Below are 27119 nucleotides of genomic sequence, written 5' to 3'. Positions count from 1 at the left end.
GATTAATACTTACATATATTTTCACTTGTAGTATTATAATAATTGAAATGCTGGTTCTTCTGGAGGTGTTCAATCCACGCTCAGCTACCGCACCGCTGCTGCTTGCACTGTACAATCGCTGGAGGACTGGGCTGTCACTCAAAAACTGATTAGCCAATGGGGACGCACCCCTGAAAGTCCCGCCCACCTGGGAGGTTTGTGTCAGAATCTCAAACAAAAAGTGAAGGAGCGCAAATGAGAAAGCTGCAGCGAGAGCAAAAGTCTGATCATTGAGAAAGAAGAAACAAGAACTGCAAACAAAAACCTATGTTAAAACAAAGAAAAAATACTTATAGTTTACATGATTACACAAATGATTTGTTTGCAACTTATAGTTTTATTTTTTAAATGTATTTTATTTTGCTTGACTCAGTTTTGTTTTCTTTTAAACTCATAGTTTTGCTTTATTCTGAGAAAGTGTTGCTTTATCTTTATGATACAAAACTAATCCCATACATATATACGGTCTACCTTCATACTTACTTCAAGTCAGTATTTTCCCCTGAAATGGATATGTTTAAATATGCAGATTAGCTTTAAATCTATAGATGAATTCAGACATGGTAGTAAAACGAACACCATTTATATGTGTTTCTTGGAAGTTTTATTTCCATTAGAGTGAAAGAAAACATGGAAGCAAAATAGACCAAAATAACAAGTACATTAAAAAATGATATTTTTGCCTGTAATGTCGTTAAACAGTAACTTCATAATTTTGATTGTTGGCTGCTCATAAAAGTCAGTCAATGCTTTCCAAAAGCACGAGCAGTGAACTCCAGGCCCACGTGACTGAACTAAAAATTGAAAGAAACAGACTAAGAAATGACGTAAGCTCCATGATCAAAACTGCCAAAAAGAATTTCATCAATGACAGAACTGAGGAAAACAAAAATAAACCCTGTGAACTTTGGAAATTACTCAATAACCAGCTTGGCTGCAGTAAAAAACTCAAAACGAGATTTTCAAACTTAAACATAAAGACAGATAACAGGCTCATCACAGACAAACTGGATGTGGCCAAGTACTTGAACATTTTTTTCACAAACATAGCCACAACTCTTGTAAATAAATTACCCTCCCACTCAGGGCTTTTTGGAGTAGATCACATCATGACCTACTACAAAAACCTAGGGGTACGCAAAGATGATTTCAGTCTAGCAAGGGTAACAACAGCAGAGGTACTCATTAAACTGAGCGCCCTCAAACCTAACAAGGCCACTGGCCACGACAATATTCCCTCCAAATTCCTCAGAGACACAGCAACCGCCATCTCACCAGTCATAGCTCACATAATTAACCTCTCCATAAAACAGGGAAAAGTACCCAAAGACTTCAAAATTGCAAGAGTAACCCCCCTGCACAAAAAGGGCAGCAAATTGGACCCAGGCAACTACCGCCCTGTTTCTATACTTACCTCCATCTCGAAAGTCATGGAAAAAATAGTATATGAACAGGTCGAAAAGTACCTTGCGGAAAAGAATCTAATCTATGAATTTCAATCTGGCTTTAGAACATCCCACTCCACTGACACATGCCTTCTTTATTTGAACGACCACATCAAACAAGAGGTGGACGAGGGTAAATACTGCGGCATGGTGATGCTGGACCTACAAAAGGCTTTCGACACTGTCAATCACCCCATTCTGATTGACAAGCTAAAAGCAATTGGTTTTGATAAACTATCAGTGAGCTGGATGCAATCCTACCTGGAGGGGAGAGAACAGATGGTGGAGGTAAACGGTACTCTGTCCCCCCCCCTCCAGTGAGCTGTGGTGTTCCACAAGGAAGCATATTAGGTCCGTATTAGGTCCGTTACTGTTCCTAATTTATGCAAATGACATGTCATCAGCATGTGACTGCAACTTGTTCCTGTTCGCGGACGACTCAGCCCTGCTGGTCTCTGACAGGAGCAGATTGCAGGTTGAAAAAAACCCTCAGCTCCGAGCTCGGCAGAATCTGCACCTGGCTCGCCGATAATAAATTATCATTACACCTGGGTAAAACAGAGTCCATTCTCTTCGGTTCAAAACATAATCTCAGCAAATCCGACGACTTCTCAGTTGCAGTGGGTGACATTATTGTCACTAGTAAGAAGGAAATGAAATACCTAGGATCTATTCTTGAGGCAAACCTCTCCTGTGACAAAATGGCATCCAATGTAATAAAAAAAGTCAATCAAAGAACTAGATTCCTATACCGGATCTCCTCTCTGGTTAACAAAAACACCCTGAAAACTCTGGCAGGAGCACTCATTCAAGGGTACTATGACTATGCTTGCACGTCATGGTACCATAGTACCTCCAAGGCGCTAAAAATAAAACTTCAAACATCGCAAAATAAACTGGTCAGACTACTGCTTGACCTTTCATCTAGAACCCACCTCACCTCTGCCCACTTTGACAACCTAGGATGGCTTAGAGTAGACGACAGAGTACAGCTACTTGCAATGGGCCTGGTCTACAAGATCCACTACACCTCTATGGTACCCATGTACATGTTAAAATTCTTCCCAAAGGTCAAGGAATACCATGATCATAACACCAGAGGGAGCTCCACAAATCATGTAAAACCCAGATTTGGCACAAAAAAGGGGGAATACACGTTTCGCAATTATGCCACATCAAGGTGGAACGCTCTTCCCACAACTGTAAAGGAAAGTAAAACTATACTTACCTTCAAAACCTCTCTCAAAGAGCACCTTCGGGGGAGAGCATTGCAAAACTGGCCCCGGTAATGATACAAATCTCAACCTGTCGTACAATGGACAGCTTCCCCCCCCATCTATGTATATACTCGCATTTTAGACTCTGTTACTAACTGTATATCTGTAGACTTGGTATGTCTTAAATGTCCGGTTAGGATGTATTAGAACAAAATCTAAAATGAAAATTGTAAATAAGCCATCTGTATGTAAAAAACCACCTGTATGTAAATTGTAAATAAGCCATCTGTATGTCAAATATGTCTTATATGTCTTAAATGATATGATGAATTGGAAATGGGGGACCCTGATGTAAACAAGACGAAAGTCTTCCTCTGGTTTGCATCCCCTTAACAATTGTATGTTTTGAGCTGTACTGTACTGTACCCAATATACAAGCTGTTAATAAACTTTTCAATCAATCAATCAATCACTCATTTAATAACTATTAATTTGACTAGTTTGTTGTCTGCTCTTGTGCATTGTGAATACTAAAGAAGACCATTGTCTCTGTGTTAGCTGATTATTTTGTAGAATTCTGTTGAGTGTTAAACAATTGCGTGAGTGTGAGGGTATTAAAATAAATTGGTCAGTAAGTCAGAGATGTGCAACTATATTTAACTTTTTGTTTTAAAACATTTTTTTATAAATGATTATGGGAAGTGCCCTTTTTCTCACTTGAGCACCCGCCCCCCAAAATGTCTGTGCACGTCCCTGGGCCGAAGCACAAAACAGCACTGACTGAAATGAGTTGGCTTATTCACAAATGAGAACAAAACAAAGAGGGGTTGCATTCATTTAATACACGGTTATAATAATACACCCATCATGCAGATGTAAACTGATCCCGCCTCCTCTCTCGATGATTGACAGCTGCACAGCCCTGCCTGCGTCCCTCTACCCGGCCTCCGCCATCTTGCCTCTCTCCCTGCCTACCAGAAGCCAAGTGCGGAAGTGGAAACGGCACTGTGCGGGCTTGGGGTTCCGCCTGTGGACGGCTTTGCATATCTTCCAGCCGACACAGCCTGCTTTCAATCACATTTAACCGTTCCCAAGAAGCAGAGACCAGGGGAGAGATGGCTGGACGGTTACCGGCGTGTGTTGTCGACTGCGGCACAGGGTAAGCTGTTCAAACCGAACCGCGAACAGAGGGCTCGGTGTCACCGAGAGGCTGAGTGAGACTGTCAGTGTCAGCAGCAGCAGCAACAACTGGGTGTATGTCTGTCTGTGGATATGCAGATAGCTAGCCAACAAGCTAAAATGCCAACGAACGGCTAACAATTACATGTTAATACTCTCTCCCGGTTGCATTTAAGATAACCGCAGTCGGCTAGCCCTGTAACCATGTCTTTTTCATGTTCGTGTTCCTGCTGGTTAGCTAGTCATCATGAGCAGAGCTCCATCACTATGGGTATGTTTTTCTTCACTGGAAGAGCCCAGCAGCTAGTGTAACGTAATGCTAAATCAGTGTTCTTTCATTCATTTTTGAATAGGGATAACATTATTGCCAGAATAATCTAACGTTGTATTTGATTTTGCCAAATTCCCCACAACAAGTGTTCCGTAAAGATATCCGTGACTTCAGCTCGTGCAATTCAGAAACCTTTTCGCTCGTTCGTCTGGATTTGAGCATGCGCAATAATACTTCCTATCCAGCCTACACTTCCTCATTCACGCTTTTTAGTCCTTATATGGTCGTTTTCGGCATCCGAGCATGCTTTTTGGATTAACTTCTCCAATTTCTCTTCTTTGCACGGCTACCGATTAAATTCTTTAATGAATTGTGTCAAGTTTAATTACGTTATAAGAATCTGCTGTAGCAGCACATTTTGTTTTAAAAACAGTCTGAGCAATACGAGGCTATATGTTCTCTCAGCTCCTCCTGCAGCAGTGTTTGTATTGATCGCTGTGCATACTTCCTTCCCTGATTTTAGTATTAGGAGTGTCACCTCTGATTTTTTTCTTTATTTGTAGGTGAATGTTTAAACCATGACCATAACGACTCAAGAACATCTTTACAATTTTGACATTTGACATTTGAAAGATGTTATTGTTGAGTCGTTATCATTTTATAACTGCATCCACACGGCAGTCATTGTATACTTTTCTATGAGAAATCCTCACTTTGATGAAGAGAAATGCCTTTTAACCAATGCCGACCTGCACAAATAAAGTACTCTGCATGATCGGTATGCTCAGTTAGTTTTGGGGGATAAAAGTGGTTTGGATTGCCTGCATGTTGTGGCTTGAACTCTTTACTCCTCTCGTTGCATACCTTTCCACTCACCCCCCCCCTCCACCCTCCAGACTGCTGCTTCTGATCTGCACTGGGACAGCAAAAAAAAAGGTCAGCTAGGAATAAGTTTAGCCTGTGCTAGTTTCTACTCATCAAGCATATGGCTTCTTCTTTCTGGCCAAGCCTTAGAGTCATAACACATATGTTACGCTATCAATGAAGTAACACTCGGCCATTTACTCAGAGTTTAGGTTCACATTAAATGGATTAGTTGTGTTAATGCTGACAGGCTATGGTTTTGATAGAGAGTATCAGCTTTGGGCAAAAGTTCTAAAGTGCTGAGGGAGTCTGTCAGCTGTCTCTGAGCCAAGATCAAGATGTCCAAACAGTGACAACTCCACTTCCTTTTACACATCAGTGTTCTAAGCAGCCCGGCTGCTATTATTAGAATAGCCTACTTGACCATGCAACAACAGAGCACAGTCACATCCAGATGTAGGTTACATTGTGGGTTAGGTTTTCTAGATTTAGGTTTGTGTAGGGCTTCTATTAGCACATATTTTCATTGTCCATTGTGTTCTCACTTGGTCGATTAGTTGTTTCACATAAAAGAAGTGAAAGATATTGGTCAGTGTTTTCCAAAGGCCAATATGACACCCTGAAACTCAATCTATATTCAGTGTAATGTCATGGAGAAGTGAGGAAGCTAGAAAAATATTCAGAGTATTTTAAGTAAGTATTTTTTTCTCTTCACTCAATGCCCCACACCAAATAATTCATTATTCAAATAGTTGGCAACTTACTTAATAGTTGATACCTAATCTTGGCACATCAAGACTTTTTTAGCAGAAAACAAAATGTCAGGTGTTGCAGCTTAATGCACTCAAGAGGCTGGGTTGAGTAATTCTCCGAAAGCAAGCTGTTGAAATGTTATAACATGAGGCTACAATAATTACTGGGCCAATGACACTGTGTTTTGCAAAAAAGTACAGGTTATCTAGCTTAAGATAACAAGGTTTTAATTCCTAAAAAACGATACTAACACAGACTTTACAAAAAGTGGTTCCCTGCAGTAGTTAGCTGGTTGTTGGGCACGCTCCTGCTGTCCTGTGCGTAATGTCCCCCTCAGACTGCTGTACTGTAACGTGTCCAGGCAGGTAGAGGGAGACAAGCTGGGACTGCTCTGTGGTATGAAGGTATTAACAGTGCTGCTGCAAGATTCTGTAACCATCAGCCAAACCATCAGGTGTTGTTACTGTCTGTTTTGCTTCTACTTTATTACAGAAAAGCCTTACAATGACACATGAGCCGTCAAGTCAAGAATATCATAAGAAACACAAAGACATTCATTGTTTTTATAAGCTTTTTGTGAGTTTGATTAGAAAGTAGTTTCACTATTGCTCAACATTCAGCAAGTAAAACAATAATACTTTTTTTTAATGTTAAATTTGAATTAAACCAATCCGTTATAAAAACATATATATATATATATATATATATATATATATATATATATATATATATGTATTTATTTTTTAAGAAACCAATCACAAAGTAATAATGTTAACTATTTAAAACAGGTGTTGTAACTGTCATGCACTATTTTCTATCACTGAACAGATGATTAATGCCATGTTAAAGTAGACAAGTAGTAACAGTGACCCGACTCCTGCATACATGCTTCTGTCAAAGCCACAGAACTTCCTGAGAGTTATTCATAAGTTAGAGAACTTCCCTATGCTACCAGGCAGTATGCATTTAGACCTTAGAAATGAACACATTGAAATAGATGGGCATTTATTCTTTTGTAATCTGCACATTTAGGACCCGGCAGCTATTTCTGCCTGGTCTCTGAGGTATTTTGATCTATTGCAGGTTCCCATAGAAAATGAACCTTGGCAGCTCTGTTGGTTTTTCAGTGTGCCTAGCCGAGATTAGATAATATCCCTTTATTCACACACCACGCTGTGATGTGGACAAATAGGGAAGCAGTGGTGGTTGTAAGGTAGTTTTTCTTCATTTCAGAGTAGGGTGACCTTATTTGACACAAGAAAGCAAGAAATGCATTAAGGTTGTGAATATCAAGAGAATGATCCAGCTCTGTTTAATTGTTTTAATTAATTAGACACTCAGTGGTAAAACAAATTGGAAAACCATCTTCTCTTCAGGTTAACTTTCTTTGCATTGCTAGCAAAACTTAATTTAGCATCATTGTGCGCATACACACTAGCAACATGTTCAAAGATAAACGTTACACAGTTCTGTGTGTAGGACAGATTGAATGCGACACAAATAAGTGCTTATAGGCTGTATATAAATACAGCTTTCCGGTAAATGATGCAGCTATATCTGGTTTTGAGTTAGGGGATAGTGAGATTCTTCTGACTTTCCCAGTAAGACGGCCCTCCAGTTGAAATTAATGACTGCAAACTTGGAAATTCCAAATCCCGTAAAATGGAATGACATCATATTTAATATTTCTGCTTCCTTTCTTTAGTTATTCCACACAAATGTCTATTTTTGCACATCACAATTTCCTGTCCAGTAAGGTTTGATTTCCAGGGGAAAAAAAGCCTTGGATTTGTGTCCAGGACATAAAATATAGCTTACATGCTTAATCAAAACCGTTGTTAAATATTACTCATGCAGATGCACAATCTTGCACACTGTACAGGATATTTGTTAATTGTTACAACTCCTATTAAACCTATTTGAGATTAGAGTCTGATCACAACATTCCCTTGTATTCATGTATGCGAGTGGCTGATGTGGCCCCTCAAGTATACAAGTTGAATTCAAAGAAGCCACTATTATGAACAGGATGTGGCCTATTATGCCCACATTGCTTTGGCAGTTGTCAGCAGTGTCCTCTATCAGTCCCTTGGGCCATGTGTCAGGAAGTATGGTAGTCCTGTCTGAGCCTAACCCAGTCAGGACTACATCTGGTAAGCATGTGGCCCACAAAACACTGTTTGTACGGAGCACAGAAAGCCTTTGATGCTAAGGATGAAAGTGTCTTTACTAACTGTTATTTGAACATGGGGATGGAAATGTTGCAAATCATATTTGTTTTTCTCTTCTTTTTTTACATACAACTTCCTCTTTCTTACGGTGTCTTGCATTGAAATAGAGCGATGTAGAACTCTGCAGTGTTGAGGTCACAGCTAGTTTATATTAAGGATGGTCAGTTTATGCGCAATGATCTTTTTTCCCCGCAGGACAAATAGGAATAGTCTTCAGTTTTCCAATACTACACGAATGGCTATTTTAATGGCCTCCCATTAGCAAACTCCAGAGCTGCCACCGCTTTGGGCCCCTGACCAGCCCGCTAGAGGACAGTGATGGCATTGATCAAAACGATAGCATAGCAGATGGAAGCCAAAAACAATCTTTACCCAAGTCAACTTTCATGCATACAGATGTAGTGCCAGCAGTCAAGCAGGTGGGCGTTTCTTTCCTGTTTCCTGTAATCAAATGTGATGCTTTTCTCTTGCAGTTACACCAAACTGGGTTATGCAGGAAACACAGAGCCGCAGTTCATCGTTCCATCATGTGAGTATTTCACTGTGTAATATATTCTCCCTCACACCAAGCAGTGAATCTACAATAACCATGATACATCTGATGTTTGACATTATTCAAAGAAACCTCTTGCCACAAGATCATTGGGTCTCCTTCAAGTCCAATATTCATCTTGTATTTTAAAAAGTGTATGCTTTCTTTTTAGAACTGTATGTATTGTCTTATAATGTACAATAAATACATGCCTCTGCAAACTTATAAAAGTATAACAACAATAATAATGGCATTAAAACTACATTTAAAAAAGGCTATAGCACATGTTATAATATGAACTAGATCAAAATAAAACATGACACAGTTATTCATTCCCTTCTTGACGTTTATGTTGTTCGTAGTTCTCTAAGAAAGTAAAATTCTCTTGCCATACATTCTGTCAAGATCATATTCTATTTGAGTTATGTCAAATGCGCATTTCTCTTACTATCACATTGCATTCTATTTGACAGACTTTATTATTGCTTATAACAACCTCTATTTAATCACTCTGTAGGTAGTAATACTTGAGATCCGTCACTTCAACTGGGTCCTGACATATACAAATGTATTTGTTTTAATATGATTTGCAAAACTATTTTAAATGTTTGATGACAATTTGAAGTTATTGTTCAATAAAATGTTATAAGAGAGTTTATCCTCTCTGTTGCTCTATATTGAGTTCTCTATTTTCCTGTCAGGTATTGCCATCAAAGAGTCGGCCAAGGTTGGAGACCAGGCCCAGCGGAGGATGACGAAGGGGGTGGATGACTTGGATTTCTACATCGGAGATGAAGCAGTAGACAAGCCCTCATACTCCACTAAGGTAGGTTACCCTGACAGCTCAGCACGCCCACAGAAGGAACTGGCAAAGCAAATGTTTGATTTGCTCTTTTTCTTTAGACAGCCATTATATCCGTCATACCTGTTATGCATTTGTGAGTCGTAAACAAGAAGCCGATTAGGGGAGAGACTTGAACTGTTCAAACAGGGTTTTCAAATCCAATGACCAATGACTATCTGTATTACTGCAACACTCTGGTGTATTAAAGGATGTTGATTTGAATATATGGGTGAATTGAAATTGTAGGAACTGTTGGGTACTGCATATAAAGCTATATGGAATAGCATAGAGATAAGATGAATTCCATTATTCCTGGTTATCTGGGAATCTAGGCATGTAATAAAAGATCAAAGGTTCAGCAGCAGCAGCAGCACACTCCATTGTTCTCTTTGGTGCAGGCAGTGGGTCTCTCACAGCAGACATGAGTAGTAGATATCACAGGGGCAGCTACTAGCAATGGCACTGCTCCATTAAGCTGTCCCAGTTACAGAACTGTGGCCCACTTCTGTACAACATACCACCACACATTATTATTTTTATCACATAAAAGTGAATAAAGTGACAAAAATAATGTAGACTATTCTCCTAAAATGTAAAATACAAGGAATAGAGGGAGTTTAGCACATCTAAGGAAAATCTACTTCTAACAGTAAAATGAAATAGACTAAACTGAACGGCTGAGGCAGGATAATACACACGTCAGGTTCACCCAAGATATTTTAAACCCTTTACGAAAGACAAAAACATCCTATCGTTTAATTATACATGTTCACAGGATAAAAGCATCCCATAAAACATTAAATATGTTCTTGAGTTGTACAACAGACATTGCATTCATATCCATGGTGTAAATACACATATATATATATATATATATATATATATAAAAAAGTAGACACATGTTTGCAAATGTAGACTATATGTATGTGTATATATATGTGTATATATATGTATATATATATATATATATATATATATATATATATATATATATATATATATATATATATATATATATATATATATATATATATACACACTGAAGCAATACTTTTTCCTCCGCATCACATGACTGTACCAATCACATCGTTACCTCCTCACATTTATTGTAAAATGTTAGCATTCAATATGTTTTGTACAGCACATCATATATGTTAGCTTCTTTGTTTTCCACTCAACTATACTTTCCATAAGTATTTTTGATGTACAAGTGATGCGTAATATAAATATCTGCCTCACAGTCTGCCATTGGACTCACAAATTCTTGACAATTTAGTATGCATTCTTTGCATACACAGAATCCACACACAAAAAGATGACTGCAGTTGAAACTCACTACAAGCTCAGTTTGACCTCATACTTAGTATAAACTATGCTGGTAGGCCTTTTGGAACAGAGCCAAAGTATTGTGGAGGAAGACAACTGCTGACAATGATATAACAGCTGCATGACGTCATTAGATTTCTTACATGCTGTGCATTTTAGACGTTGATGTTGGGGTTAATCTGCCATCCGAGAAGAGACTGTCTCACAGTATGCTGATGGACCTGTTGTCAGATTTCCTTATAAAGAAGGGAGAATTGAAGTCCTATAAGGGCTGCTGTTCACATGTATCTACCGGTACAACCTTTGTGCAGTTATATAAGCATTAACAAACATTTGTGGACTACAGTGCAGCTATTTGGCTTCAGAGGTTTAAAGGTAAACAGTTCAGTTATTTCTCAAAACACAGGTTGAATCATGTAGACAGGAAGTTCAATCAAAAATATAAAACGTAATGGGATGAAAGCAGCGTGTCATTGAAGCACCAACATCTAACAGTATATGTTTTTGTGTCTTATATTTGTGCTTTTTCGCTGCAATTGAATTCTCAGTGCAGAGTTTTGATTTTCTAATCCTTATGCCAACAGTGGCCCATCCGTCATGGGATAGTGGAGGACTGGGACCTGATGGAGCGCTTCATGGAGCAGATCATCTTCAAGTACCTGAGGGCTGAGCCCGAGGACCACTACTTCCTGCTGGTAAGAGGCTTAAAAGTTCAATGAGATTCCACGTCTTATAATGACATTTGAAAGTTCTCCTCTCAGCGTGACATTTAATGGGCCAAAAGCCAGTTAACCACGTATTGCTCCTACAAACAACAGTTATTTGCAGCCAAATGTATACTTTTTTCTGTCTTAGCTGATTACGTATAAAACATTTTATTAAACAGATATACATTTCAAATATTCTGAATCTTTAAAATGAAACAATCCTGTCATCATATTTTTTTGTTTTCTTCTTCTCACAATGAGCGAAGCATTTAATCATCATGACCAAACCGAACAATCAAAGTTTAGATGAACAGCTGGTAATATAAGGACATGCTGAAATGCATTGATTGCTCGTTTATTTTTAACATTGCATTTATAGTAACAATTTGATGTGAAAATAATCTTTGAGAAACTGGAACCTTTTGGTAAGGAACATTGAAAGTCCTGAAATTGTAATGTTGATTCAAGACATGCCTGCAACTGTATTTCTGTGTCTGCAGACGGAGCCTCCTCTCAACACACCAGAGAACAGAGAGTACACAGCGGAGATCATGTTCGAGTCCTTCAACGTACCTGGGCTGTACATCGCTGTGCAGGTGAGAAATGTACAGCAGGGAAATACATATATCACTTTTGGTTAATTCTGTCATCGGATTTATAATTCTGATTTTATGGATACGGTCACTGATAATGTCCATTTTATTTAATTTTTGGGTGTGTTTTCATTTCATTTTGAGTTTCTCTTTCTGTTCGAGGCTTTAAAAAGTCACAAGATGTGGTAAAATATGTGTGTCTACAGTATATTGTACCACAATGGGTACAATATACTTTTTTGATTGTGGGTTCAATGACGTATATGAATGTTTCCAACATTTAAGATTGTTTCGTACAACAAACATTCATGTCAAAATGTTTATTTCGGTGATGCATATGTTTTTTCACCTCAATTAATCGGATGTGCCCCTAAAAAATGTCATGTGGTGCGACCATGATTTATCTTAAAAATAAAGAATTTCCGTACATTATTTTACAATCTGCAAGTAATCTTAAGTGCTTATTATGAGATTTTGTTAAAAGTGAACTTTTCTTTTTGTTCAATTATGTCTCTGTATGATTTCAATTTTAAAACAGCGCTATGTAATGTTCTAAAGGACTTGAATAACATTTAAAACATCATGCCAAATAAGTCAGAACACAAATGTATTCGATTTAAGTTGTTTTATATTAGTTTTCCAAACAGCAGTCAAGACTGGACAGTCGCACCACAAGATACCACAGCCAGGATACTAACTGTGTGTGTGTGTGTGTGTGTGTGTGTGTGTGTGTGTGTGTGTGTGTGTGTGTGTGTGTGTGTGTGTGTGTGTGTGTGTGTGTGTGTGTGTGTGTGTGTGTGTGTGTGTGTGTGTGTGTGTGTGTGTGTGTGTGTGTGTGTGTGTGTGTGTGTGTGTGTGTGTGTGTGTGTGTGTGTGTGTGTGTGTGTGTGTGTGTGGTGTGTGTGTGTGTGTGTGTGTGTGTGTGTGTGTGTGTGTGTGTGTGTGTGTGTGTGTGTGTGTGTGTGTGTGTGTGTGTGTGTGTGTGTGTGTGTGTGTGTGTGTGTGTGTGTGTGTGTGTGTGTGTGTGTGTGTGTGTGTGTGTGTGTGTGTGTGTGTGTGTGTGTGTCAGGCTGTGCTGGCTCTGGCAGCCTCCTGGACGTCCAGACAGGTGGGAGAGAGGACGCTGACAGGCACCGTCATCGACAGCGGGGACGGTGTCACCCACGTCATCCCTGTGGTGGGTTTACACATCTACAGACACACACTCCAAAACACACAGCTCCGTTGACTGCTCGCTGTCCCACAGTGTCGCTCTCAAAGAATCAACACTGAGTATGGCTAGTTTAGGCTGTACAGAATAGGTAGAAGCTAACGTTAAAGGTCCCATGTCATGCTTTTCCGGTTATGTAGGTTTTTATGCATGTAAATGGTCTGCAAAGTCACAAACCCTCAAAGTACACCCTGTAGCGAGTAAAACTCTAACACAGAAAAGACCTGTCGCCCCAGAACGCCTCGTTGGAGATTTTTCTTCCGGGTACCAAGTGACGTAAGGGGCTAAGTGACGTAACGACTACACACACCAGCATCCCTTGGCGTCACTATCAAACGCAGTGGGGGGACCTTTAGCGTAGATTTTCAACTATCAGGGAGTCCCATTGACTTGCATAGAGCTCCCTGAACGTTGGTAATAGACGAGTTGGGATCGCGGAGAAACACTCACTCAGCCTTATCTTTTCTCAGCCGCAGCTCCGCGGATTTCTCAGCCTGAATTCAGCCTGAGACAGCGAGACACAGCGAAACTCAGCCTGAACTCAGCCTGAGCACACACACAAACTCACAGCCAGGCTACGAGTGTGTGTGTGTGTGTGCTAAGGCTGAGTTCAGGCTGAGTTTCGCTGTGTCTCGCTGTCTCGCAGACCCCACGCAGCAACCAGGAAACGACCCCAGTAATCCAGCTCACACTGTCCGCTCCAGCAGCAAGCCCCGCAACGTCCCACCAACACGGCACCCAGACCCCACGCAGCATTCTCATCTGTTTGTCCTTACTGGTGTCATTTTCTGGTTGCTAACAAACGCCATTGTAACACATAAACACTGATGTTCCGCTGTAACGTTGGTGGACTCATCAGAACAGAGTGGGCGAGCTGACCAATCAGAGCACACTGGGCTCATAGGGGGTGGGGGGCAGGAGCTCCAACAAGCCGTGTAGGACAGAGAGTGAATACACATACTATACAGAGATGCTGTATGAGAAACCAATGTGAGTTTGGAACAATGTAAATCTATTCTAGTAGACCTCAACAATGGAATTATTATCAGTAGAAATGGCCATGACATTGGGACCTTTAACATTCTAATTCTAAATCAACATTAAATGGTGTGCAAATGTTTTATTTTTATTTAGTTTAAAGCGATTGTTTGTTTACAGTTTCCGATAAAGATTAGGCTGCTCTCATATGATTAGTATCATACTGTTTGTAGAATTTGATTCCAGTAGTGGTCTGCGGAGGATTGTTCTCTGCTTGATCCAAACTTTTCCGATAACACGAGTGGTGTAACATTCAACAGTCATTGAAAAAGTTAGATTAAATTATTATCAAAATTCAAGGTTTTTATCCAAACAAATATTGTGCTCTAATGCATATTTGTTGGCATCTAGTTTTTCAAAAACAACATTTTCTCTGCGGTTCAAACACTGTTTGTTTTGGCTTGCAGCACACAAAGAATAATTACTATACAAGTTTGCTTGTATAGTACTGAAGTTGTCTTTAAGTATTAAAGTTGTTTACAGTGCTATGTTTTTCACTACAAGAACCACAATAACAACAACATTTATTCAGGCTCTAACATTTGAAAGCACTTAAAGGTAGGGTAGGTAAGTTTGAGAAACCGGCTCGAGATACACTTTTTGTTATATTCCATGGAATGCTCTTAACATCCCGATAGCAATGAATATCTGAAGTGCTTTGACAAAAAATCCATAAAGAAAAATCATCTGTGGAAGCCTTAGCGCTGTAAAAAGCACGACCAATCATTTTAGCCGGCCCGGCTAAAATAACTGGATGGCCTACCTGCCTGTCAGCCTTCCATCTGTGCACAAACTTATCTCGTGCCCTCATTGGTCATGTGCGCGTTCGTGTGTGTTGGAGGAGGGGCTCTATAAGGAAGTGGCAGATTTTCTCCGGTTGTGTATTTTCAAATTCTAGCGATCTCGAGCCGGTTTCTCAAATTTACCTACCCTACCTTTAATTAAGTTAAGGCCTTATTGAATTAGCCTGCTGCCTACATGTGTTCATGTCGACAAAAGTAAGTTATTTTAATAAAAGAAGACTGACTTTATTTTTTATTTAATAAAATCAGAGGTTTTGTTCAAGGATTTCATTTTATGGTAATGGAAAATATGACAACAGACATTCAAAACTGAATTTGAAAACCTCTGTTAAATGCAAAAAAAAATTGTACAGCCCTATAGCTAGGAAAGACCTCCAAATAAATAAAGTTTATTGTAAGAGAAATGTAATTTTAAAATGTAAATGTATACATCTATATTAAAAAAACAACACTGACTAGGTATAAACATTTTAAAGATCCATTTCTTTTTTTACTGATTTCATATTTGATAGTCAAGGTCATTCATATTTAGATTTGTTTAGAACAGCAGTATCATTGGATTTTGTGTTAATTCGCTCCATGTTTTAATGTTAAACGACTCACAATTAACCATAACTAGGCTTAGGTTTTATTTGAAAGGTTTTAAGACTGAAAAATGTTCCACCTGTGTGTGTATACTTGCTCAGTAACGGTACGTCCACACAGCAGCGTTAAAAAAATCTTCCAACGCTTCTGCCCATTCACTTTGAATGGGGTGACGTCACTTTGCCTCACTTTTTGCCGAACTGCATTGTGGGAAGCAGAGCGGAGCTTTGCTGGCGTTTCAGGCTGCAAAAGTTGAGCAATGTTCAACTTTTGAAGCTTCTGAAGCTTCGGTGGAAGCGTCAGCCAATCAAATCCCGTTTATGCAGCCAATCAAACCGCGTGTATGCTGGGAGAGACACACCGCAGGTCATTTCCTCATATTCCAAAAAATGGAGCAAGCTTCAACGCACGCCGCTGTGTGGACGGGCCGTAACAGGATCGTGTTGATGTTTGAAAGTAGGCCGGCAGGAATTACTCAGCTTTAGGAAATGTGCTTGCAGAAAACATTTGGAGGCTGAGTGACTGAGTCAGCATGTGTGAAGCCACTGCTGAGCAAAAGCAGCCAAAAACTCAACAGCATGGGGATATATAGAAGGCCTCTCAGTACACAGATCTGGTGGAAGAGTATCAAACTATAACAGCTGTATGACACATGAAATAAGCTCTTTTTAATCCTCTTCCTGTCTGTGTCTCTCAGGCTGAAGGTTACGTCATTGGCAGCTGTATAAAGCACATTCCCATCGCAGGACGAGACATCACCTACTTCACCCAGCAGCTCCTGAGGGAGAGGGAGGTGGGCATCCCTCCGGAGCAGTCGCTGGAGACGGCCAAGGCTGTCAAGGTAAATGTTCACTGCACTTCCTCTCAGCCACTTCCTCTGCTGAGGAGCTGGCTGCAGCCACATTAGGAATTCCATGTGTCAGCAGTGGGATACAACACATTGCCTCTGAGGTCACAGCAGTTCACAGTAAACCCCGACACAGATGATCTTGCTGGCCCCTCTGATGTGTGTATGTTTGAATATTCTGCATACACTGTGGCGTGAAAAACCAATATCAAGGTGTATTGAGTAACATATAGATATAACATATCCATGAGTAACATACTGATATCTAGGGTTGGGAGATTTACTTAAAAAAATGCATTCCACTACAATTACTACAGAGAATGCTCCGTGTTAGTTTAATACACACAGTTAAGCTCACACACACTATTTTATGAACATATAGGTTCACCTACTGAATTAAAAACAGAACAAATGAAGCAAAGAAAGTGAAAACCATAAAGCAGATTCAGGCAGTAGGCGTATAGATTCACACTAAAAGTATTATCCTACAGAACAGTACAGCTCTAAGAGAAGAGATAACATCTGATCCTTTACAACAAACACTATTATGCTCTTTTTAGTAACATCGTAATCCTGCTAGTAATCCCCAATTTTTTACAAATGTTACGGTTACAAGTTATGGGTGTCATATTTCATCTTAATATTTGTTTGTGTGGAGTTTGAGGATAACAGTGGATAATGCAGATACAGTTCTGCTAAGGTCTATTTATCTGTAGCTGACATGCCATCATTGTTGTTTTGCTTTAGAACAACAGGGGGCAGCATCACTCTTCCTGTCACCTGCAGCTGGTGTCCTTCAAAACCCCCTACTCTTGTTTAGCTTTGTTTGTCTACTTTTATATAATTAGCACGGTTCCCAAAACCAAGATTAGGCAAAGCTATAGACAATTGTATCCCCTATTCTTCACAGGTCACACATATTTATAACTTTATGTAAATGCCATTTCTTCTCTTATTATTGCTCCTTCTGTCAGTCAGCACATTTTAGTGATTCATCTCAATTCCCCACAAATCCCCAATGTTTATTAAATAGCTTGTTATCGAAGACTTTGTTCTCGATGTCAAAGAGTATCCTTCATTACCCGAGACAGACAAACAAAAAATAATGTGAATTCAAATAATTAGCATTACCATTGAGGGAATGCACGTTGTGCATATTGCCAATCATGTCTGGAAAATGATTCCACTGCTGTATCACTCTGTGTGGACCACGCTTTCTGCAAATTTGACCAGTGACTTCTCTGATTACAGTACACTGTTACCTTGCCCATTCATTTTCACTATTAACGAACACGTTTTCAAATGAAATGTTTTTTGAACTTCCCAACTAGCAGTAGCAGGGATGCAAACTTGTCACCTTTCGGCGAAATTCGCCGTTTTGAATCCAAAATAGGTCGTTTGTGTGATTCATGTAGATCTGCAATACAAATATTTTTGGGGTATGGGGGGGGTCTGGGACCCGGAGTAATCTGCGGCCGCAAGCTGTTATGTGCCATCATGACACGCATGGTGTTCTTTTTTTATATATTATAATGAAGCGCGAGCTGTGTGCTCGAGTCTTCCTGCCTGTCGGGTCTGCTCATGGATGTATAATAAGACTCTGCTGCTCCGGGATGAGGGTCTAGCTTCAGCAGCTACATTACCTACGGGTGCGTTCGTTAATATTAACTGTGTGGTCTGGAGTCACTGTGACACAGACTGGACCGCTGGTGAACAGCTGTTAGAACGGGCCGTCTGCGGAAGGAGCGGCAGAGCGTGATGTGCACTGAAACGTGTTTCTGTCGCAATATTATTTAACGAATCGTTGAGCTAGCTAACTGGCATACATTGTCTCTATCTGCTAACGTTAGCTTTAGCCTTCGTTTTCAAATAGTTTTTTTCATAGGCTATAAACGGAGGTGGTATAAGTATATATCTTGTACTTGAGTAAAAGTAGAAGCACTCAGATCTTGTACTAGAGTAAAAGTAGAAGTACTCAGGTCTTGTACTTGAGTAAAAGTACCAGAGTGTAGGAATACTCTGTAAAAGTCCTGCATTCAAAATGTTCCTCAAGTAAAAGTAGAAAAGTATTATCATCAAAATATAGTTAAAGTAGTGACAGTAAAAGTAGTCATTGTGCAGATTGGTCCGTTTCAGAATAATATATATGATATGTTTTATAATGATTGATCATTAAAGTGTTCTCAAAGCTGGTAAAGGTGCAGCTAGTTTGAATGACTTAGTATACTGCAGAGTAGCTTGTGAATTTACTCCAGGTGGAACTAAAGTCTGATTCAAGACTTGATTATATTTCACATCATTCATCCACATCTGGAAAGTAACTAAAGGTATTAAATACATGTAGTGGAGTAAAAGTACACCATTTACCTCTGAACTGTAGAGGAGAAGAAGAACAAAGTAGCAAAACATTGACATACTTAAGTAAAGTACAAGTATCTCAACATTGTACCTAAGTATAGTACTTGAGTTTATGAACTTAGTTACTTTACACCACTGGCTATAAAGATAGAAAGACTAAGCCTTGCACAGAGGCATGAAAATACATTTTCAAAATGCTCAACAGTGCTGCCAAAATTATACACTGACTGCTACACAATTAAAATAAATGCTTTTATACATTTCTATTAGATGTGACTCTTTGGCGTTTCTGTTATTATTAACACTGCTGCTTTAGTTGTTCTGACTGCTAAAATCCTCTGTTATTCCTAATTTTAAAGCCGATATTCCGTGGGGTGGGGGGGTCGGGGGGCTTGGATCCTTGTCACCTTTTTCATACCTGATGAGTTTGCATCCCTGAGAGTACATCAGCCAAGAGACCAGAGAAACAGTCCTTGCTCTCATTATCACTCTTGTATTACATGCATAGTAAACCTATGTGATACTTTTGTCAGTGAAACAGCAGCTAGTTGTGATATCCTAATGAATTGCTACATTAGGATTACCATTGTAAGGTGTTTTGTTTGTGCCATGCTGAGGCTGATCATACACCTTTCCTCATGCTCTCCCCACCAGGAGCGCTTCAGCTACGTGTGCCCAGATCTAGTCAAAGAGTTGAACAAGTACGACACGGACGGCTCCAAGTGGATCAAGCAGTACACCGGCATCAACTCCATCAGCAAGAAGGAGTTCACCATCGATGTGGGCTACGAGCGCTTCCTGGGGCCCGAGATCTTCTTCCACCCAGAGGTCAGTGCAGTGTGAATCCAAGCAGGGATCACACAACATTTAGGTGTCCCCAGCTTAACTTAGATGATCAACTTCTCCACTGTTTCGCGTGTTGCACACTCAGCTATGTCTAATAAGTGATGCATCCGTACAAATATTTGCAAACCTTCCTAAACTTGCATAAATGAAGAAGTTTGCTTGCAATGAACCCACAAATACACAAATCAATATTTAGATGCAGATGATTATCCTACAGGCATTAGTCCATATTTGTATGGTTGGGTAACGAAAACCGGTTCCAGAACATGAATACTTATTTTCCTGGAGGTTTTCATAAATCCCTTTTGTCCCCTGTGAAATTGGCATGTGACTTAGTTTTGCCCTCTCAAAGAACAGAAAGAACCGGGATCGATTATCAGAACCGAAATCAGAACAGGAATCGTTCAAATCCAAACGATACCCAACCCTACATATTGGTGACAAATGACACCCTGTTTCTCACGATTCACTCGTCATTTCACTGGTAAAACGTTCACAACGCTTCTCCACCTGAACATACAGAAGGGCATCACTGCAATGTAGCTGTATACTGTTGGCTAGGTCTAATGAATGAAGCACCAGTGTGGGCTTTACTTAATGTAACCATAACTTGACCTACTAAACCTATCAGATAGTTACAGGTCAACAAATATAACAAAATAGAAAATAGCTTGTACAAAATAATGCAGTTTCCATGTCCTTTAGCATTCCAGTGTGCATTAATGGGGCCAACATTACTGCGCCTCCCAGATGTGCCTTTATGGCAGCTGCTCTCATAAGAACAGACTCTCACGCCTCACATTCTGCTCTGGCACAGGATCATTAAACTCACTGCACAGTATAACATGTGTGTCTGTTATCCTCCGATCCCAGTTTGCCAACCCTGACTTCACCCAGCCTATCTCTGAAGTTGTGGACGAGGTCATTCAGAACTGCCCTATAGACGTCAGGCGTCCTCTCTATAAAGTAAGTTCAGTCACCATGGTAACAGGATGCTTGTTTGTCAAAAACCACTGTGAACAGCTGTTGTTGTGTTGCACCATTCAAGACCTGCTTTATCCACACATGAAATAATGAGACCTTAAGTATTGCCAGTTTTGCACAAGCCTCCAAATATTTACATCTGTACACAAGCTACCTCTCATCCACTTTCCATAACAATACTTTTATTTTTATTTTATTATTCTAAATACTTGGCAATAGTATACAGTACTGCACGTAGTTTCTTTAAATATTAGATGTAAAAAAAAAAAATCTTTATCTTACTTTTACATCTTCTTTAACTGTGTTTATGTATCCACAATGTACACCAAGGCAAATTCCTCGTATGTGTAAACCTACTTGGCAATAAACCTGATTCTGATTCTTACATGACATTCAGACCTGACAGCTGACAGACAGGGAAGACTTTCAGTGTTTCTCCAGGCAGATTAGATCATCCAACAGCTTTACTGCATTATTTGTAGAGTTTTTACATATTACAGGGTTCCTACAAAGTCTTTGGATAATGCTTAATAAAAGGTCAGGAATATGTACACATTCAGATTTATCATCCACACAATCACTCATTTCAAATGTAACAATCCTCCATTTGTTTGTTGTTGGAGAGCTAACTAAGCATTTCATAATGATGATCAAAACATAGAATCAAAGTTGATATTAACATTGCTACTAACTAACTGATTGCTAGGTATACAATAATTCTAGGTATAAGGGAATTCTGTTAACTTTATTTCAACATCTAGGTAAACTTCATTCATTTATTTGATCATTTATTTAATTATAAATAACAAACGCTTTGAGGGTCTGGACATTTTGATTATTGCACCTTGTAAGTTCTTGAAAAGTGCTTGAATTTTACTCTTAAAAGGGTGTGCTCCATTATTTGTGCTTGTCTTCAAATTCATATGTCTAAAGTGATAAATTGCCTTTGCTAGTAGTGAGTAGGTGTGGAGCTTCGTCTCCTAATATTTTGTGACGATACCCCAGCTTGCTGTAGTTAATTTAACGGCTGAGTAGAGACTGAAATATAAAAAGGAGTGAGTGTGATTGATTGTCACTGTGTTCATCAAGTAATATCTCCCATCACTGAGTTGAGGCCATTCCACTCCCCACACACAGCAGTGTCTCAGACGGCTGGCCAGTAGCCAGCTGCAGGTCCACTGGTTAAGTGCTTCTCATTCTGCAGCTGTGTAATCCTCATCTCTTTCCTCCCGCAGAACGTGGTTCTGTCAGGAGGCTCCACCATGTTCAGGGACTTCGGCCGGCGTCTGCAGAGAGACCTGAAGCGCTCGGTGGACGCCCGGCTGAAGATGAGTGAGGAGCTGAGTGGAGGCAAGCTCACGGTGAGAGAACGCTTTAATTTATACGCAGCACAGATCGATGCTGCTCGACAAAACACAATTACTGTGAGAAGGGAAAGTGTCTTTATGTCCTTTCCTATGACAATTATTGTTGCCAAAGATGTGTATTGAATTTAGATTTGGTGATTTAAATTGCAAATGTATTGCCAGGGAGTGCTAAGATGAAATACACTTGAAGTGTTTCACCTTCAGGGCAGAAGTATATAGCTGCTCTCTCTGCCTGCTCCTCACTCTGTCAAACTGTGAAGGCAGTAGCTGTGATTCATCTTGGTGAGATATTTAATGTCCTCCAGCCCGAGGCTGCGCTGACTGGCATCTGTAACTCCACCTCAGGCATAGAGGAAGCCGACGGAGTCAATCTGAGTCCACAAAACAAATAGAAAACCTGCTGAATTTCACAAGTTATTTCAGGAGATGTGGTCTGAAACACAGAAAAACAGACACAAATAGACATCTGTCCCAAAATGTCCTACACATGGATGAGAGACATAGATAGACATTTGGGCATATACATCAATTTAACCTTGCCCAATACTAATTATTACCGAAAAGAGCCTGAAAGCATTACAATGTAACTCAATGGAACCTGTGGCCTGTACGACGAATCCAGTTCAACAGACCCTGGATATCTCCGAGTTATCTGGCTTAACTAACCCTAACAAACGAGATCTCGCTGAACGGTCCTACGACACTGGTTATCAACTCTGTAAATCAACCCAGGGTTTCTCCGTCCGGCTGAGAGCGCGTTCACGTGAAAGGGGCGGGGTTAGCAACATTTGACCAATCACAAACATGGACAAGCGTACTGACAGCGCAGCGTCATACTTCCTGCATGAAAAGTAAACTATCATGTTACACAAATATGAAGAAGTTAAACTTTAACCATCCATGATTTAAACACATACTCCAGGATATAAGCAACATAGTTGCACCTGCAAGGTGAATACAGAACAGCTGGTAAAAAAATACCAGAGCAGGTTATGTGTTCAGCACAAGTTACCATGGAGATCTACCCCGGTAAGAAGTGAACCAGCGTCGTAGGACCGTAAACCCAGAGTTAACCCTGAAGTTACCGCGCTAACCGCTAATCCTGCTTCGTAGTACATGCCACGGGCCCCATTAACATAAGCTCTTAGCTCCAAGCCCCATGATCAGTGCTGGGCTCTGAACCACGTGGTGATGCTACCGGGCCCAAACACACCTTTCCCATAGATAGAAAGAGACCTCTGTTAATCAGAGAATAGTTTTTTTGTGGCATCTCCACTTATCAGTTTAAACAATCAAATGGACCCTATTCTAACCATTAGCTTCAGAAGTTGTAAACAATATCTGTCTTTTATTTGTTTACCTGAAATATCCTGCAAGCACGTTTATTTATATTGTTTGTTATTGACGCTGATAAATGTAAATGCAGATCCCACTGTTCAGATTGCATTTAAAACTAACCTCTTTTTACTTTTCTCAGATTTTATAGACATGAAAGTGTGTTCTTTACTCTGAAACTTAAAGTTTTTCTAAAAGAATATGATATATAATATGCTCAAATATAATAGGCTGTATCTCTTTGCCTGCAGTTGATCTGTATCATGATAGTTACCATATCGGCAGTATCTAGCAACACACAGAAGTGAAACTGTGACTAACGTGTCTCTTCTGTACAGAACATATTCTAATAATATCTGTGAAACATGGACAGTCTTTATGATTCCAAATGCCATGTCTTTAAAATCCCTTTACATGAATCCTCCTCACTCATCCTGTTACTGCAGCTCTCAGAGTGACCGATCCCTAACCCTTCTCTCTTCCCCCCCCCCCCCCCCCCCCCCCCCGCAGCCCAAACCAATCGATGTCCAAGTCATCACTCACCATATGCAGAGATATGCAGTGTGGTTTGGTGGATCAATGTTAGCATCAACTGTAAGTATTTCAATCACTGTTTTTATGCACATGTTCCTGTTATACTTCATCACATCTACTTTTAGAATCTCCATGGCTTTCATCTGTTGTGACATGGAAGGGCGGGCCCTACTTTTGTTCACTCTTTATTTCCTGGGTCATTTATTTTAGTCCTACTGAGTGAAAATGAATGCTGTGGGTGGTCGTGACATTTCATCACACCCCCATGGGTTATTTGTGTGAGTGAAGCTGATCATTTTAGCAGCAGGACATGTGACTGAGCAAAGGTTTCTGACAGTTGATTCACAAAAGGCTAATTGATGTTAGAATTGAACAGAATTGTTCCCTGATAAGAATAATTGCTCTTTTTAGCAGCTCTCAGGTTTCTCAGTCAGGACTTTATGCCCTATATTAATAGCTCCCAAAACCCAAGCAGTTTGATTTATAGATAATTCCAACAATATTGTCAGTAAATATTTGAGAACCTAAAGAAGTCATTCATTACCTTTTCATACAAATGGACTTTGCAGCTTTGTGTTACTGCTTGTTACAACACAGTTGCTTTATCGTTTCTATCACCATGATTGGTTTTCTTCTCAACAATCATGTCTACGGTATTTTTAGAGGTTACATACCTGTAGTATTTTGCAAAGAGGACAGAAGTGCATCAGAAATCCTCCTTTAGCGTTCACACCTCTGAGTGGGCGGACAGGTGTATGATTGGCCAATGACGTGCGTTGCCTGGTTACCACAAAATGTGTTCTAACTGTTTAACTTTCAATGCTGTTCCATCGTTGTACTGTAATTGAATTGAACAGTAGATCTGAGCTTTATGAAAACAGTTACATTATATTGATAGATGGCTACATGTAGAGATATTTCTCTAATGCCGGGTGCTGTCATTAAACAAAGAAAAGAAAATGTAGGTAGTAGAAGTTATTAGAGTCAGAAAATTAATTCAAAGTTCAACTCTTCAGAAATAAGCTGCCTAACCTTTAGCATATACCTTAACCTTAAAATCAGTCTTGTTTTTTCATGTTAAGTAAAAACACAGGACTGCCAAGCGATCATATATACTTAATGTAATATACAGAGCAGACCTGTATGCTGCAGTAGAAAAGCAACATTGAAATGTAACACTAACATGCTTTCCAATATAACTGCAGTTAGTTGAGTAGATCCTGCAGGGCAAAGACAGTTTTCCCTCAGCAGCATTTTGTTTATAATAAATCAAATAACCTCCAGGCCTAAGCAAAACAACAACACCTGCAGAAAATACATACGCAGATATATGCAGCTTTTGAAATGATCTTTCTGGGTTTTCTTTCTGTTCTCTTGTGTGTGCTCACCTTCATCTTGCTTTGCCTCCACAGCCTGAGTTCTACCAGGTGTGCCACACCAAGAAGGACTACGAAGAGATCGGGCCGAGCATCTGCCGCCACAACCCTGTGTTCGGAGTCATGTCTTAACTCTGGGGGGGGGGGGGGAAGTTAGGCGGTGTAAGGACAGGCTCAGGAGGTGCTTTTGATGACTTATTCTGCTCTGGATGTGTGGGATGAGAAACCAGAATATAAAAAGGAAAACAAAAAAGAGAGACCAGACCAAACACAGACCGGCTGGAAATGTATTGTGAATGTTCCTATTTTCTTTCTTTCCGTTTTTTTTTGGATCTGTTGAGCAACATGCAGTGAGTGATAATGATAACGTTTATGATGACTATAAAGACAGCATTGGTGGAGGACTTGCATGTTGATACAAATATTGAAAGTAATTTCCTGACAGCAGAACATATTATTTATGTTTATCAAACACGAGTCCAGGCCAGATCCCATGACTCTTGAGATTATTGACAAGTTTAGAACATATTATTGTCTACTTTTATTATCTGCACATGTCTGTGTACCACGGCAAGAGCTTGTTTATATTTCATACAAAAGTTTTTTATATGTAAAACTTGGGAAATCAGGGGTAAAAAATGAATAGATATCAACGAAAGACTGTTTTAACCCACGATGCAGCTTTGACACGCAGTATTTTCTTGAGTTTGAGTAGGTGTTCTCCTATTATTCCCCACGTCTCATTGCTGTCTCCCCTTCTTCATACAGTACTTTTAATTCCCATCTGCTTTCACAATGTCAGGATTCCACCTCTGTGATACAGTGAAAGAGAAGAGCTATAAAGATGAAACAAATAAGAACGACTGTAAGACCAGTATTGTTAGACTAGAAGTTTTTTATAATTAAATGCCAAATTATTAAAATAATGGGATTTGTGTATTTAATGCCTTGCAAAATTCCAATAAAGGCTTACATTTGTTTCTAAGTGCCAGAGTCTTTGTTTTACTTGTTCTCTTTTGTTATTAGTGCTGCATCCTGTGATAAGTCTCAAAAATGTTATCACTCCGTTGTGAATCATTACAATATGTGTAAGTGACTGAACAGTCAAAAAGGGGGCATTACATTTAATTGAAACAGATTATTCTCAGGATTTGGAACTATATATTTTTGTTGATAACGTGTTCAAAGGTTCCTCAGCTATTAGCGCTGTAGCACAGATTAAGAATTACTTCAGATTCTTGCAAAGCAGTCCCAATTTTGAAAAGAATGGGGCCGTATTTTAATATTTTTGCCGCACTGAAACATTTAGCCCATGTTTTTGTCTCAAAACGTTCCCTAAGGCAAGGATTAACAAGAATAATTTCAGGGGGAAATCCTCCGCATTCCCTTGCATCCCTGACTTTCTGTCCACCGGGCAGGGGAGCCCTATTGCATTACAGAGGAGTGGAAGAAGGCCGAGTGCTTCGAGAGAATGAGCCGTCACTACAGCTGTCTGCACAGGAGACAGTGAGGACGATGAGGAAAAGAGTCCTGCGGGAGACTGACCCTGCTGCGTCCTTTCTGCCAGACCTGGAACTCAGAGGGGTGAGACTGATGGGAGGAAAGTCTCTCAGCCGTAGTAAATGAGTTAGTGATGTGAAGGATATTGAAACATCAACAACGTTCATTACAATCTTGTTGTATGACAGTATAACTGATCTAAGGCCACCTGGAAACCACTGACAAGGGTCTGGCATCCAATAAACTGAGTGAATGTTTTAAAAGGGCACACATTTTAAATTTTCTTTCAAACTTCATGGTGTCTAGGGTGTATTGTTTACAGTGTACAGTTCTCA

At 39.8% G+C, this 27119-nt stretch overlaps 1 protein-coding gene across 1 annotated transcript; it reads left to right on the top strand.

The window, feature by feature from the left end:
* The first annotated feature begins 3611 nt into the window (after positions 1–3611).
* LOC117485671 (actin-related protein 3-like) lies at positions 3612–26270 on the top strand. Its single transcript, XM_034134301.1, has 12 exons — positions 3612–3860; positions 8473–8528; positions 9233–9357; positions 11286–11396; positions 11909–12004; positions 13071–13178; positions 16335–16478; positions 19497–19670; positions 20562–20654; positions 21908–22033; positions 23885–23968; positions 25321–26270. Exons 1-12 carry the CDS (start codon positions 3817–3819, stop codon positions 25414–25416), a joined length of 1257 nt encoding a protein of 418 aa, XP_033990192.1. The 5' UTR covers positions 3612–3816; the 3' UTR covers positions 25417–26270.
* Positions 26271–27119: the final 849 nt, after the last annotated feature.

Source organism: Trematomus bernacchii, unplaced genomic scaffold, assembly GCF_902827165.1.
Source record: "Trematomus bernacchii unplaced genomic scaffold, fTreBer1.1, whole genome shotgun sequence".
In the NCBI taxonomy this organism is placed as follows: Eukaryota; Metazoa; Chordata; class Actinopteri; order Perciformes; family Nototheniidae; genus Trematomus; species Trematomus bernacchii.
Note: the sequence above shows the minus strand (reverse complement) of the source record. Positions and strands in the feature narration are given on the sequence as shown.

Bases quoted from the DNA above. Each gene is read 5' to 3' on its own strand.
- LOC117485671 (XM_034134301.1), top strand. From the start codon at position 3,817: ATGGCTGGACGGTTACCGGCGTGTGTTGTCGACTGCGGCACAGG. The intron at 12,005-13,070 runs GTGAGAAATGTA...TGTGTGTGTCAG, and splicing joins GGCTGTACATCGCTGTGCAG to GCTGTGCTGGCTCTGGCAGC. The intron at 16,479-19,496 runs GTAAATGTTCAC...TCTCCCCACCAG, and splicing joins AGACGGCCAAGGCTGTCAAG to GAGCGCTTCAGCTACGTGTG.